The sequence below is a fragment of the Cnephaeus nilssonii genome (assembly GCF_951640355.1).
Source record: "Cnephaeus nilssonii genome assembly, chromosome: 6".
Classification (NCBI taxonomy): domain Eukaryota; kingdom Metazoa; phylum Chordata; class Mammalia; order Chiroptera; family Vespertilionidae; genus Cnephaeus; species Cnephaeus nilssonii.
Genome location: NC_137077.1, coordinates 27,790,144 through 27,806,811, shown reverse-complemented (window position 1 = coordinate 27,806,811; position 16,668 = coordinate 27,790,144). Strand labels below are relative to the sequence as shown.

General features: G+C 34.9%; 1 protein-coding gene across 1 annotated transcript; it reads left to right on the top strand.

Annotated features, from left to right (window-relative positions):
• Positions 1–2,025: 2,025 nt before the first annotated feature.
• RERGL (RERG like) lies at positions 2,026–10,950 on the top strand (the record flags this gene model as incomplete). The annotated part of the gene is made up of 5 exons (XM_079774117.1): positions 2,026–2,077; positions 3,181–3,237; positions 6,883–6,956; positions 8,256–8,404; positions 10,668–10,950. 5 exons carry the CDS (start codon positions 2,026–2,028, stop codon positions 10,948–10,950), a joined length of 615 nt encoding a protein of 204 aa, XP_079630243.1.
• Positions 10,951–16,668: the final 5,718 nt, after the last annotated feature.

Below are 16,668 nucleotides of genomic sequence, written 5' to 3'. Positions count from 1 at the left end.
TATCTCATAGCAAGAATGAATTTTATCAAAATACCCCTTCCAAATTTTAAAATTTCTTTTTCCTAATTATAAAGTACTACATAAAGAAACCTGACAAGTTTCTGTTTATTCCTCTTTAAGCAACTTGAAGTTGATTACTTTATTCCCTCCACACCCTGAAATCTTACTATTGTCTATTGGCATAAAATCAAAAAGAAAAAAAGAGAGAGAGAAGTTTCTTATTAAGAAAGACATTGGAAGGGTGAAGCTGCAGTACCCACATTTCTCCTTGAGATTTGAGACTCAGAAACATGGGCTAGATGTTCATATACATCGCTGTCAACCCTAAACATATTCATTGAGGTAGCCATTCTCTTTTCATGACTGAGTCAACATATCCCCCCTTGTCTTTCACAGAAGAAATGCAAGGAAATATAGACTCAGGTATTAATGGAAAAAGCAAAACTGATTCAATCTAGTATATATATAGGAATGTTTACTCATCCTCTAAAAACTTTGTTTTCTTTTTTTTTTTTTTTTTGTTAAAATTCTTACCCGAGGATATTTTTCCATTGATCTTTTAGTGAGAGTGGGAGAGAGAGGGAAAGACAGAGAGAAACATTGATATGAGAGAAACACATTGATTGGATGCCTCCTGCACACACCCTGACCAGGGCCTTGGTTGCCTCCTGCACACGCCTTGACCGGAATTAAACTCAGGACCCTTTGGTCCAAGGCCTATGCTCTGTCCACTGAGCAAAACCAGCTAGAGCTAAAAACTTTCTTCATAAAGTGAGATTATTTTTGTAGGTCATAGGAGAAGGTAGATTCTAGTACACAAAAACAGAGTATGAAGAGCTAGGCTTCTGTTAAGTTTTTAACTACCTATCCTATATAATAAAGAGGTAATATGCAAATTGACCCTCATACCCTCACATCACAAGATGGCCACCACAAGATGGCCACCCCCACGTTATCACAAGATGGCCTCCCCCACGTTGTCACAAGATGGCTGTCAGGGGAGGGCAGTTGGGGGCAACCAGGCCTGCAGGGGAGGGCAGTTGGGGGCCATCAGGCTGGCAGGGGAGGGCAGTTGGGGCGATCGGGCTAGCAGGAGAGCAGTTAGTTGTTAATCAGGCTGGTAGGGGAGTGGTTAGGGGGTGATCAGGCTGCCAGGCAGGAGCAGTTAGAGGCAATCAGGCAGGCAGGCAGGTGAGCGGTTAGGAGCCAGCAGTCCCAGATTGTGAGAAGGATGTCAGACTGCCGGTTTAGGCCCGACCCCTAAACTGGCAGTCGGACATCCCTCGAGGGGTCCCAAATTAGAGAGGGTGCAGGCTGGTCTGAGGGACACCTCCTGCAGTGCACACATTTCATGCACCGGGCCTCTAGTATATATATAAAAGCCTAAGCGATGAGTCAACTGCTTTACCGGTAGCTATGACACGCACTGACCACCAGGTGGCAGACGCTCAATGCAGGAGCTGTCCCATGGTGGTCAGTGCACTCCCACAGCAGGAGCACCTCTCAGCTGACTGCTGGGTGTCAGACACCGGGCTCACAGCTGGCAAGTGCAGCTGCCACAGTTGCAAGCCTCTCCCGCCTCTGCAGCAGCACTACTGAGCGGTAGTGGTGGCAGCAGGCAGAGCAGGCCAGATTGAGTGGGAGCAGCAAGGTGCTCAGCCTGGGCTCAGGTTCTTCCCCGGCAGCCTGCTGTTTTGCACACTACTGCATCCCCTGAGGGGTCCCAGATTGCGAGAGGGTGCAGGACGGGCTGAGGGACCCCACCAGTGCACATATCTGTGCACCGGGCCTCTAGTTGGCTTAATAAGTCTTTGTGTCTAAATAGTAGCTCCAAATTGTTTTTAATGGCATATGCTCAAAACTACCCTAAGACAATATTTTTTTAAAGTTATTATTGGATGGTGGAAATCAGGGGTGGAGTTGGCCTTAGAAAAATGAGAGCAGCATTACTTTTTAAAGAACGCACACTTGTCTCAAGTCAGTATTGCTCCACAAGACAGAGCTGACCAAGAAGGAGCAGAAAACATGAATGATGTGAAGCTTGCTGTCCTGGGTGGTGAAGGAACGGGCAAATCTGGTGAGTGGCGGTGTTTCCTCGGGCATGGTGTAGAGTGCAGATAGAGTGAGAAATATATTGATGTATATATAAAACTTGATATAACGATATAACTGCATATTGTGTTTTATTAGCAGTTTTCATTTTATAAGCAAGTTAGGCAATTCACTGTATATTTAAAGAATTTATAGACAGCTTAAGAAAGATAACTTTTGAAAGTATTAGTTTGTATCTTGTTTTACTGATATTTAAATTCATAGGGATATAGGAATAACAGGAAACGCTCTATCACTATTCCACTTACTTCTCACTCCAACACACCTGTTCTCACACCCACCAGTGGCCAAACGGTGGCCATGAAAGGATTCTTCTGCCTTAGACTAGGAGTGAAATGACATTCCTTAAGACCTGTGGATCATTTCCTAAATGCCACATTACAGGGGGGTAAAAAAACCTCAAAGCAAACAAACTCTGGAGGGGCATGGCTTTGTAGATGCCTAAGAACTAAGCAACATTTGCCCCTACTTGATAAGCCATCTTTTATTTTTTATTTTTTTTGTTTTTGGTAACATTATTGTAATGTGGATGCCAGCAATAGAGCCTCCTGAGCCTAAGGAATCATAATTGGCCAGACCCAGGCACTGTAATGAGCTAAACCAACATGGGTCCGTTTTCTAGTTCCTGTATTTTGAAGTCTCTCTATCCTTAAGCAACTGCAATTGTTTGATATTGTCCTTGTCATTATGAGCATGTAGCACCTTAGAACCACATTTAATTTGATAAAGAAAACAAAGATATGTTATAATTCTTGCATCTCAGATTTAATGAGAAATCCGTTTCTGTTACGGAAGGTAAGTTGCCTTCTGTGTTTGCATTTGTGAATTAGTTACACAATGATTTGAGTGGATAACATTCGAAGATCACTTTCTTTCTACCCTCCTAACCTTTATTGCTGTACACTGGAAATCTTGCTGACTATTATTTAGACCAGAATTCAGTAAAGCTTTATGATCTTCCTAATGCTTGGTCATTTTTGAGCTGAAAGATAAACCTCTATGTACATAACTAAATTATCTGTATCCTAAAATAGAAAGGACCATCAACCCAGCTTCTTTGTTTTTCAGCCCTTACAGTGAGATTTCTTACCAGGCGATTCATTGGAGAATATGCTTCTAATTTTGGTAAGTATCTACTTTAGCCTTTTTCACCCTAAAATTTCATATCATAATTAAACAATAATTCAGATCAGAAAATAATTTTAATAGAAACTTTCATTTTTACACTTTAAAGCAACTTATTTTTTTCCACAGATTTTGGTTACAAATGCCAAAATAAGTACTTGAACTGATAAAATTCATCTAATTTCATGTTAACTGAGATGGGTTAGAAAGTCACTTGGTTTTAGTTTAAAACTAGCAAAACTAAGATCCAGCCCCCTAAAAAAAAACATATTGTAGAGCAAGTATGAATATTTTTGTATACTATGAAACAGTTTTGAAATTAAATCAGCATCTGTTGAAAGATAAGGGCAAATTAATTATAAAAGCACAAGTAACTTCAAAATAAGCTTTATTTTTATTGCAAAACTGTGTGAAAATATCAGGAAAATTATGTCTTGATTAAAGATCACATCTAATTATCTAGGTTGCTTATGTAAGTTCCAGAGAAATTTTAAAACAGATGCCAGGGTAACATGATATAATTTTATTATTTTGATCAGGATTAACATGACATATGGGAAATATCATGGAGGGGAACTAATAAAATGGGGAATGTTGCCAGAGGTTTGAGTATATTTTTGGCTCAGCAATTAATCAACATAATTGTACTAATATCTTACCTGATTGAAGGAATGGGGAAAATGTGTTGGCTTTTAATTTAAAAAGAATGACAGATTTATAAGGAATGTGAAAATTGGGAAAAAGAAAATAATTATTATGTTCAATAATACTTATTTAGAGTAAAAGGAAATTATGATAACAAGTGTGTTTTTCCATGAGAAATAAATATAAACAAAAATCTTTAGCATTCAGTTATGGGATATCATTTTTAGAGTATTTTAGAAAATAACTTTAGAAAGTATTGCATAGTGTTGTTTTCTACATATATCCAATATAGTATTTCAGTACATATGACACTGTGAGAATCTTAGGACAATATTCTAGAAAGAAGAAATATATAGGAACAGAAGTTCTCATTGTTTTATTTCTCAGGTCAGCAATCTCAGTCAAAAAGGTCAACATAACACATAAGCTAGCAGTCAGACATGAGAGAAGTTCCAGAACTACAAAGCCAAAAATAAATAAAACAATGCCCCAAAACAATAGCAGCAATAATGAAAAAATACCTCCTTAATCTTTTTATAGGATATAGTTTATTAACAAGGTATACACATTTCTGGTTGTTACATCCCTACTAAGAACATGAGACCTAGAGACATTTTGAAAAGATCACTGAATGTGCAAAAGGTGACCAACAAACTAGCAAAAAAATGATTCCATCTTGTAAATAAAGACTAAAAGGAGAACAAACTAGCAAAAAAATGATTCCATCTTGTAAATAAAGACTAAAAGGAGAAATAATGACATTCTAAAAAGTTAAGAGTTGATGACTCCTGATGGCTATTGTTGAGTTTTGAGATGGACTTAAAAAAATGTCTAGAAGGAAATTTTATGGTTCACAGTAGTAAACTTAAGTGAAGTTTAGAAGGCATTGTCTGAAAACATATTTTAAGGTTTAATGAAACTATATTAATTTCATTAAATGTAACTTATAAGGATTTTAAAACTCATCCCTAACTCTCAGAGGTTGGCTCCCCAAATTTCTGCTACAACTCTCTGCTGTGAGTTACAGAGAGTTTGCCAGAATTGGTCATGATTTTGTGTCAGTATTCCATTTTGGACAGAAGTGGGTATTTATTAAAACACTGGAAGAACAGTTACAGAAATAAAATCCTTCATTCATTCAAGAAATATTTATTGCACACTTACCATGTCCCAGGTACTTTTAGAGGTAAAGAGGTTATAGCAATGGACAACAACAAAAATGAAACAAATACCCAAACTCTCCTAAGACTTACATTCTGGAGGGAAGGGTTAGTCAATTAAAAACATTAAATATAAACTATGATGTAAAACAAAGCATGGGAAAGTGGTCCTATATGGTATGTGGTAATTTATAATAGGGTGATCAGGTTATACCTAACTGAGGAGCTATTTGTAAAGAGACATCAAGGTGGTAAAAATTGAACCATGAAGATACTTGGGGGGTTACATTCCAGCAGAAGAAACAATTATCAAAGTTCTGAGGCAGAAACGTTCTGGAAAATGTGAGGGATAGAATGCAGCATGTAGTAGCTAAAGTGGAGAGAATTTTAGAGGCAAGAGTCAGGGAGGTCTATTGATGTCATAGAAGTAATAGGAGACTAAATAATCAGCTACATTCTCAGGCATTTTAAAGGTTTTGGTTTATCCAGGTGAGATGAGGAGCCATTGGAGCACTTAGATCAGACAAGTAACTTGATCTGGTTACAAGGCTCACTCACATTTGCTTCTGTGTTGAGAATAGATTAGGCACAAGAAAGGAGTAAGGTGAGGGATGAAGCAGAGGGATAAGTTAGAAGGCTTGGTAATAATATAGGCAAACAATGACGGCTTTGACCAGTGTATTAGCAATGGTGGTGATGAGAGGCTGATAAATTCAAAATATATTTTGACGGTAGAGCGAAAAGGGATTTTTAACAGAATAAATATGAGATGTAAGAGAAAGAAAGAATCAGGGTTGATATTAAAGCTCTTAATCTGAGAAACTAGAGTTAAGGACATGCCATTTAATGAAATGGAAAATTGTGGAAGATGCAGTCTTAGCAGGAAGATGTCCATTGTGTATATAAGTGAAGATATCCAATTGTAGTAGTTGTTCCTATCTGGAGTTCAGGAAAGAGGTCTAGGCTATAGTTATAAATTGGATTCATTAGCAGTAATTGTTACACAAAGGCTGACTGGATGCGATTATCAAGGGAGTGAGAATAGGTAGAGAGGAGATCCATAAACTAGATTCATGCTTGGAGTGTGGGAAGATAGGTATGGCAGGTCAAATAAAACAAAAAGAGTAATATGGAGCAATAGGGAATAAAGCAAACAAAATAGTGTGTTGCCTTGAAAGACATGTTAGGGAAACCTTTTAAGAAGGCAAAAGTTATTAACTTACTTATGCTACTGATAGAACAAGTAAAATCAAGGCACAGAAACTGACCATTGTGTCCAAAACCATGACCTTGATAAGAACAGTTTGAGTTAAGTAATTGAAGTTAAAGCTTGATTGGAATAATTTGAAGAGCATGGGAGGAGAGAGATTGGACGCAGGAGGTATAGGTGCTTACCAAAGGGCCAACAGAGAAATGGGGCAACAGTTGAAAGACTGTGAGATCTAAAAGATTGTCAAGTTAGGAAAAATACAGTTGTAATGATACATACAGTAAAGAGGAAAAATTTATGATGCATAACAGAGATGTAGAACTTGTGAGGCCATGTCTTTCACTAAGTCAGATGAAATGCTGATTAGTTCATAGTGAATGGATTGGCCTTAGATAGAAACACAAAGGCATGCAGCTGAATAGGTATGGTGAATTTCACTTGTGAGAAACATATATGAACAAATACAACAAATACATGTTTTTTGACCACTTAGCAATAAATGAAAGCCACTGTAAAACTCCATTAAAATATGACAGCTTGAATTTGCAACACTGTAATCCAAATATAGGTCCATTTTTTTTTATTCTGGAGTATTTCCATACTGACAATGAACATATGCATATTTTGCAGAATCCATCTACAATAAACATTTGTGTTTGGAAGGGAAGCAACTGAATCTAGAAATATATGACCCTTGTTCTCAAGTAAGTAAACAACATACTCTTTTATTTTTTTCAATCATTATTTGAAGAAGATTGGATAAGTGTCAGTGTAAAGTTGCCAGTCTTAAAACTGAATTTTATTTTTTATTTTAATTATTAAAAATTTAAGAGATTCTTTTTAGTTTTATGGATTTCATTATCTAGCTTCTCTGTAAAGTATGACTAAACTGTCATATTATAAATATCTTTAAAATACAAATATTAGGCTGGATTTATAATACACTAGAGGCCTGGTGCACAAATTTGTGCACCAGTGGGGTCCCTTGGCCTGGCCTGCAGGATCAGGCTGAAACTGGCTTTCCAACATCCCCCGAGGGGTCCCGGATTGTGAGAGGGCACAGGCCAGGTGGAGGGACCTCACTGGTGCACAGTTGGGGCCAGGGATGGACGAGGGAGGTTGGTCAGCCGGGGAGGGACTGAGGGAGAGCTCTAGGGCATGTCTGGCCCATCTCATTCAGTCCGGATCATCCGGACCCCAGCAGCAAGCTAACCTACCAGTCGACTATCTGCCCCCTGGTGGTCAGTGCACATCATAGCGAGCAGTTGAGCAGCCTTAGCATATCATTAGCATATTACACTTTGATTGGTTGAATGGATGACCAGACATTTAGCATATTAGGCTTTTATTATATAGGATTTCTATCAGGTCACAAGTAGCTGTTAGAAGTTAATAATGGCTTATCATTCAAGTTTATATGTTCACTGTTTCCTTTGTGACTAACCACTGTTGATCGAGCATTAAATAGATTTTGAATATAAACTTTTTTGTTTAATCAAATACAATAAAAGTGAAAATAGTATTATATAAATAACAGCTGTTCAAGATTTCAAAACAACTTCATAGGACAGATTCTTTTACTTAATGAAAATCTACCTTAAATTATTTGAGCTAAACCTTATCTTTTTTTACTGATTTAAATATAGCACCAAAATCAATAGATACTCTATTTATTAATATAGATAGAAAATATTATATCTTTTCAAAAATATATGTGGATATTAATTCAAAAGACAACTATAGCTTATCACTTTTTCAAAGAAAGTTGAGGTATTTTCTTAGAGAAAAGTTGTAAAATGAGATAGAAATGACTTTATGATAGTTTATATTTTAAGCACTTTTAACAAAAGAGAATGATGAGGAAATAAGCTACATTTTAGAAAATACCAGTGTTTGGCTTATTGAATTTTCTTCTAAATGAAATGTGTCTTCACTAATTAATTCTAAAGTGTAAATACAGGTGTCAGATTCCACCACTTTCAATGTGCTTGGTTTGTTTGCAGCCACAGAAAGCAAAATTTTCCCTCACAAGTGAGCTGCATTGGGCAGATGGATTTGTTATTGTGTATGACATCAGTGACAGGTCTTCGTTCGCTTTTGCAAAAGCACTGATCTACAGAATTCGGGAGCCACAAACTAGTCATTGTAAAAGGTAAGACATTTCTCATTCCTCTCTCCTTTCTTTTTAGTAAATCATCATAGAGCTGTAAGCATCATTAGGAAGAGTTTAATACAGCCTTCCAATTACGAAATTTAACAGCCCTGAACAATTCACCTTCCATTCCACAGGAGTTATACATGTAGTAAAAGGACTAAGATGAGAATACTTCATATCCTGGCTGACATAAACAGTTACTTGCCCTGAGTAAATGGCTATTTTACAAGACAGCTTCTATTGTTAACATGACACTCACTTGCAAAATAATGGTCCTTTGTACACAAGATAGTTCGCTTTCCAACCTTTTCTTTTCGTTCCCACAAAAATGTTAAGGATACTAAATAAATCCAGATTTATTACATTTGTCATCCAATTTCTAGTCATTTGGTTGTTCAATGTATCAAAGCAAAATAGACAGCATAATGAAACCTATACAAATTCTAAGTATGAGAATACAATTTTCTTCATTTCACCTCTTAAAATAAATAGCTAACCAACAATTGCCAATTAATTGTCTTGACAAAAGTAACTATGAAGAAAGACATAACTGTGCCTTCTTGCATTAGTAGATGTAAGTTTAAACATATAAATTACTTCAATTGTTTTGTTTTATAGCCTTTCCCTTTTAAAATGTTTCTTTTTATTGAAAATGCTGATGTAAGGGTTTCTATGTGCTCTTAACCAAATTTGCCCTTTGTCTAAAATAACATTCTAAACTGAGAAGCAAAAAAAGCACAATATTAGTGATTCTTATATCTATTTTTAAATGCCCACTATCAAGAAACCATCAGATAATAATTGATAAAGGATATTTCCTTGGAGTCAGTTGACGTAAATTCTTGCTATATCTGATTGACCTTAGGTAAATCCTTTAATCTCTAAGACCTAATTTTTCTGATTATAAAACTGCTGGAAGCATGTTAGGAGAAAAGTATGTGATGTTACTAGGGTATTCCATAGCTCTGATTTCCGATAATATTACTGTGTGGTTTCTTTAAACATCATTGTTTCAAGCATTAAATGTTTTATATGTAAGCATCATGACTTAGGTAAGGGACAGAGACAATAATCCTTTGATATTCCTCCAAATCAAAGTAAGCACTCAAGAATACAAAAGAAAAATACAAACAAAAACAACAACTGTCTTTAACATTTCCAATCTTCTTAATGTCCTGACTAAATAATTTGTATTTTTAATCTGTATAGACTAGAAAAGCAACATAACATTGTTTTATTAAAATTACATCCCATATTTGTGACCCACCTTCAAAATATTTTACAATTTCCCATTAATTCTTTACAATAATTTTCTGAACTATGTAGAAAAAGTTATTATCAATATCCTCAAAAATCCAACACATACAGTGCTTTTTTCCTCATGGTTCACACTGTCATATGAATGAAAGTAATTCTTAGTGGAATATGAGGACAATATATTTTCAGAAAGAGTTGATTACTGCATTTATTCAATTATTTCCTGTAGTAGATATCTTGGCAGAGTTTCTCACCATTTATGAACTAGTAATCTTACCATGTTCTTTTAAAAAAAACTCTGTTTTAATAATGTTTTGTTGTAACAAATGAGGATACACTGATATTTGCCAAAGACATTACCTTAACAAGGAAACATATTTCTTAAATAAACAGAAAAATTGTACAAGGTCATGAGATTGTGAAATTTTTTCTTTATTATGTGATAAAGAATATTAACAAAGAATAAACAGCAATGAGTATGAAATAATATTATATCTTATTAAATATCTAAATTGTCCAATTACAGTAACTATTTAATAAAGAGTCTTCTTTCAATTGATAAGAAAAAGAAAAACAGTATTTATTAAGCATATTTTATTGCTTGGCATTGTGCTAGGTATTTTTATATACATTATTTCATTTAATTTCAATGAGAATTCTGTGTGACCATGACTGTTTTACCATTTTTCACATATAAGGAAAATGAAAATTGGAAAAATAGTAATTATGCCTCATTAGTAAACAGAACCATAATTCAAGAATAAGTTTGTGTCACTTCAAATCATATGCTTTAAGAGCCTTACTTGCTTCTGTGTCATTTACTACATTCTACCTGAAATAATTGTTGTGCATGCATGGGTATATGTGTCAAATACACATGACCATAAATAACACATACTATTTTTTTTCTGTTTTGGTCCATAATTCATTTTTACATAAACTTACTCAATTAAAAATAATTTTTAAAAACATCTTGCCAAAGAATTGTGTATCTGTATTTCAGAGTTGTGGAATCAGCAGTGCTTTTGGTTGGTAACAAGCAAGATCTCTGTCATGTGCGAGAGGTTGGCTGGAAAGAAGGGCAAAAACTGGCATTGGATAACCGGTGCCAATTCTGTGAACTGTCTGCAGCAGAGCAGTCTATAGAGGTAGAAATGATGTTTATCAGAATCATCAAGGACGTCCTGACAAACTTCAAACTCAAAGAAAAGAGAAGATCCAGTGGATCTCGATCAATGGCCAAACTGATCAATAATGTATTTGGAAAGAGAAGGAAATCTGTTTAGTAAACATGTGATCTCAAGGGTTTATTATATCAGAGAGTTTCGTTCACATGCTAATTGAATTTAACCTTTGTTTGCAATTAAAAATATTTTAGATATATAAAGTGATTGAATATGAACCACAGCTGTGTTTTTCAATATATAGTTTGCCTTTTTGGTTGTTTGTATTTTGTACACTCTGCATCACACTTACACTTCTCTTTATTTCACAAACTAGCCCTCAGTATAAACTATCGGTGGATAACTATACAGTTTGCTTTGCAAATGAACATTGCTTCTGTAATTTTATTAAACTACCATTCTACAGGCCTTTTTACCTTTATTTTATGTATTTCTTTAGAATAAACATATGGTTATATTCATGTATTTCATGTTTTGTAGGGCTTAGTTTATATACCTGTGAAACTTCATGATCTATTTAATAGAAATACGTGAATTTAATTTTTAAAATGTCTTCATGATAATCTATTGAGTTACCTGATAATACACACATATTACTTATAACTTAGGCTTTAAGAAGTTAAATGTTTTGCCCATAAGTACATAGTTTGTAGATGGTCTGATGTTGAAAAATCTCTGCTTTGCTTTGTATGCTAAGCTAACAAGGGCAATTATAACAGAGGAATTAGCTTATACAGCTAAGATCCTATTGGGACCAAAAGATTAGTCTTTTATAGTTCATTTAGGAATTATACATCATAAGGAAAGAAAAAAGTAAGAACTGATTGGTAAATATATAACCTTTAAGGACTTATTGCTCTGAAAGAAATATTGCATTAGATACAAACATTTTAGGCCTTCCCAGATTACTTTGGATTTCCTTCAGAAGTCAACCAACTACCTCATGGACTTTATTACCATTGCTACTGCCTTTGCTAAGCTTGCCACCTTCTACAAGTTTTAGCCAAATCATTGGAAATTAAGTTTAAGTATTAGAGAAGTTAAACTAGGAGTACAAACAATCTACTACATACTTGGTTACCGTGTAGCATCAGTAACCTGGGGGAAAGGGTGGAATATCTTGAGTAGAGAGTGATAGGAGTGGGGGTAGGGTGACTCAGAATATTAGGCTGGGTAGGAAGGAATTCATTGACTTGGTGTTACTCACTATGAGTCATGATTTAACTCTTTAGGAGCAACAGCTAGGGCTCATTTCTATAGCTTTGCTGTTCATTAGAAATCTAACCTTGATGATATGCTAGAGTAAAAGTGGTACAAATAAAAGAACTTTGTGTGGTGATATACAAAACCATTCATAATGCTCATGAAGATGGAGGAGTTAGAATTGATATGGTAAGTTGGACCTAAGCACCCACCACCTGACTGGGTTCTCTGGGACAATTCAAGGGAACTTTGAAGTGAGGAATGCACTGGTGAGGGACACAGGCAACCCTGGGAAGCTTATCAGTGACCGTGCTCAGTGACTGTGTTCTCCAGGTTAGAGTTGATAATAGGGCGGCTGCCATCGAACGGCAGTCCTCAGTATCAATGCTGATGATAGAATCCTGGAACAGCAGAGTCTGATGACAGCATTGAACCCTTGCCTGGCTATGCATTCACTGTCATATCCAGGGTTGAGGCTCCATTTCTGATACTACTGGCAGGTTGGAAACTTAGGAGTGGCATGCTCAATGAGCTGTATTGAGGCAAAGTCCATATTGTGGACTATGCATTGCTTCCATCCCTGCCACCAAAGCTGTTGGATCCATTACGTAAGCACAACAGTGGTCAAGAAAAGAGACAGGTTATCTGCAGGGCAGGTCATCTTGTCCATCTGGTGGTAATGTGACTTCTCATTGGTGGATGCTGTCTGGTGGGCATTAAGATGATGTATATTTTATGTCCTCTCTGAGAGATTCATTCACATGCTTTTTCTCCAGTTATCCTTGTAGCTATTCTTCCAGTCTTTCCTCTTCATTGCACAAAGTAACACTCAGATATCTCTGACCAACTGGCAAAACTATGATCCCTACCTAGAAATCTGGACCACATGACACATTTCCCAGTATATAAGGTAGACAACAAAGTGTACTTCTTGAAACTCTGACAAATGGGATAATTTACTTTCACTGATGAACTTCATGGTTACCTTCATGTGGGATGCAATGAGGCACAGCTCTCTTTTGGCACTAATACATCAAGCTTAAGTGAGAAAAGCTTCTTATTAACTAGGAATGTTCAGATTAGAATGCTATGTAAGTGAGAAATAAACCTCTAGTGTAAAGAATTATTCTGGTAAATTCAGTGATATAATTTTTTTTGGGTCAACTATAGGAATTTTATTAATATTGTATAATCTTTGTATGGACTACATATGTATTTACATATATACATGTATCCCAGTTTAAGCACTTACACTGTAAATTAAATTTTGTTTTGTTTTATTTTATTCTTAGTTTTCTCCTGGATATTCTTAATTTTAGAGATTTGGTCTTCATTCTTTAAAATTAATTTGCCTGTTAAAGAATGGGGGATAGTATTGCATTAAAAACAAAACATTTATCCATATTATATGTAAGGATTCTACTGTCAATATGGTATGGAAATTCTTTCAAAGCTTAGCTGTGTATATGTATCTGTGATGTGTCAGAGTGCAAAATTTCTCTGTTAAAGTTATTACAAAACTTTATTATACTTTGATTTTTTAGCAATATGGCTTGCTTATATTATTATAAGTATTTTATGAAACATACTAATAATAAGTGCTCTCACCAAAAAGAGAGAGAGTTTTGTTAATTAACTTGATTGTGGTAATCATTTCACAATGTATTTATATATCAAAACATTCTGTTGAACACTAAATATATTACAATTTTACTTGTCAATTGTACCTCATTAAAGCTGGAAAATCACCATTGTTTTACAGCAGGCGTCCTCAAACTACGGCCCGCGGGCCACATGCGGGTGTTTTTGCCGTTTTGTTTTTTTACTTCAAAATAAGATATGTGCAGTGTGCATAGGAATTTGTTCATAGTTTTTTTTTTAAACTATAGTCCGGCCCTCTAACGGTCTGAGGGACAGTGAACTGGCTCCCTGTTTAAAAAGTTTGAGGACCCCTGTTTTACAGTAAAAACAGAATTTACATTTTAAGAGGTAGTTTCTATGAGGCAACTTTAGAAATGAACTGCTGATTTTTCTGAGTGAAATTTAAAAGTAGTTGGATAATTTCTGCTTTTGGACAGTTTCAAACACGTTCAGACATTTTTTTGACACTTCTCCCTTTAAAGATTGAGTCCAGTTCTCCTCCCTTGCTAATGGATTATCCTTATTGAGTCTATTTTAACCAATTGAATGAGGTAGAAATAATAGGTAGGACTTATGAGACCCAGTTGGTAAAGGAGCCAGAGTCCCAATCCATTCCTCCATCAGCCTTTGCTTTGGGACCCATGAATCAACATATATGAATCTTGCTTCCCTGAAGGCACCAGGCTGGAGCTACTTATAAGGGGTTAGTGATCACACAACCACCAAACATCTCAGCAAATATTCAGTAACTCCAGTGTCTAACCTTGCACTACCACAGCAGATGCCAGATGAAACAGGAGTGAGTTATCCCCACACAATTTTGCCTCATGTGCAGATCTGTGAGTGCATTAAGTATCATTGTTGTTATGGGGTTGTTAAACCATCATGTTTTGGTGTTGTTACATGGCAACTAGAACAGATAATTCATTAAAACTTTCAGTAGCTCAACCGATATGAAATGCTTGGCTTTATTACTGGGCAAAAACAGGGTGAAAAAAAAAGGATTCTTCTGAACAGATTCAAAATCATCTACAACATGAAGTTGTCCCAATACCAGTTTTCTTGTAAATATAATTCACATGTAAAGCAACTTGCAAACCTAAAAATAATAAAGTGCAGTTTTCCAAAAATTGTAGTAACCACATCTACTCACTGAGAAACAAATACATCAACATTAGGCCACAGAAAGTTGCAGGTTGAGGATGGCAAGTGTCTCTATAAATCTCCGAGATAGTTAAGCTGTATCACTAGGCTGGGAATTGCCTGTGCTGCTTCTAGTAAAAAAGGTGCTGTCATTCATTTTGGATGAGCTTCAATGAGATAACACATAATGAGGGGCAACAGCTGAGGAAGGGAATGCCAAAAAGGAGGGGGCTTCTGAAACGGTTTTGATTTAATACAAGGCATGCACTATTAATAAAGAGGTTGAATGATACCTGTATGTTTTATAGGTTTATAAATTGGCTGTAGTAAAACATTTTACATCTTAGATCACTAGGTATTGTTTCAGCTTATTATGGGAGATATCTATCTAGAGTTGACTGAATTGTATTAATCTGAACCTAGTTTAATGATGCCTTAACATTTTTATGGGGGAATTTAATGTTTGCAATATCCATGTTCCTTATTTGAAAGCGTGACTTATAGGTTTCTCATCTTCCTTAAATTATGAAATCCTTCGGCTAATAAAGGAAAATGATTATAGTTTGCAAAAAAGGCAAAGTCATTTAACAATCCATATAACTGTCTATTGTAGGACTTTGCATAATAATTGTAATTTAGCTATTAGGGATTCTAAAGGCAGTTATCAGTCATACTCTACAATTCTGGGGGAATCAGGCAAAGCCCAAATTATTTAATGTATTTTAAATTCTCAAAGAAAAAAAAACAGAAAAACTATAAATTGAAAATATACTCTTCAGTGACAACATATTATTTTCAAAGCAAAAAAGTTCATCATAATTTCCAAAATGTATAAATCACCAAACAGATTATTTTTCTTTCCTTTGGATAGAGATATAATTCAAGTTTATTTCTAATAATGGAAATATAAGTTCTTCTAAGGAGGGAATTAGCAGACTATGAAGTATCAGTTGCAATGTGGTATCTGCAGATTTTAATAATACTGGAACAACTAAGGTATAAGGAGTTAAGAAAAAAAAAGAGGAAAATGAAGAATATTAAGAGATGGAATTAATTGCCATAATATGAAAGTATGACCATGTTATCTCTGTATTTTTTGATCATTTTAAAGGACTAAAGATGGATATTTAACAGCTAGACACATGAAAACATTTCAAAACACATTTCAAAACACACATTAAATTAGATTAATATTGTTACCAGAAGTAAAGTTACTTTCCTGGTAATAAATTATTTTGGTTTTCAAAATTTGGTAGTATTTCTACATACAAACACATCTGGGGTTAAAATTCTGGGATTGAGCTGGAGGTAAAATGCTTAATTTATTCAAACAACAATTAGAAAAAATAACCTATTGACTTTTATCAGAAGATTTTCATCCTATAGCAAAAGAACTCTCTATATTACTCAATTTGTTATTCTCCACAACAGAAGAGGTTTTGAGAAAAATTTGTTCAAAACTAGTTTCATCATTCTAAATTACTATTTTTAATAACATCCTTTTGAAGCTAAACATATTTGTTTGTAGACTAAGACTTACACACATTCATGCATTTGTGTATATGTGTATATAGATACACTATAGTTATAAATATCACCAATAAGTGATATCTATTAAAGAACTTTAAGATTGTACACATATTGGCATATATATTTTTAATCATGGGGGTTAATTGAGATATCAATAGTTCCAAGGACTGAATCTGCCATTTTACACTTTTTATTAAAATTCTATTTTTTAATTTGAATAATGAGAGTTCATAATAGCATTGAAACTTCTGAAACTTCATATAACAGAAGTTATGTAACAATAATTCAGTGCTTATAACTGAA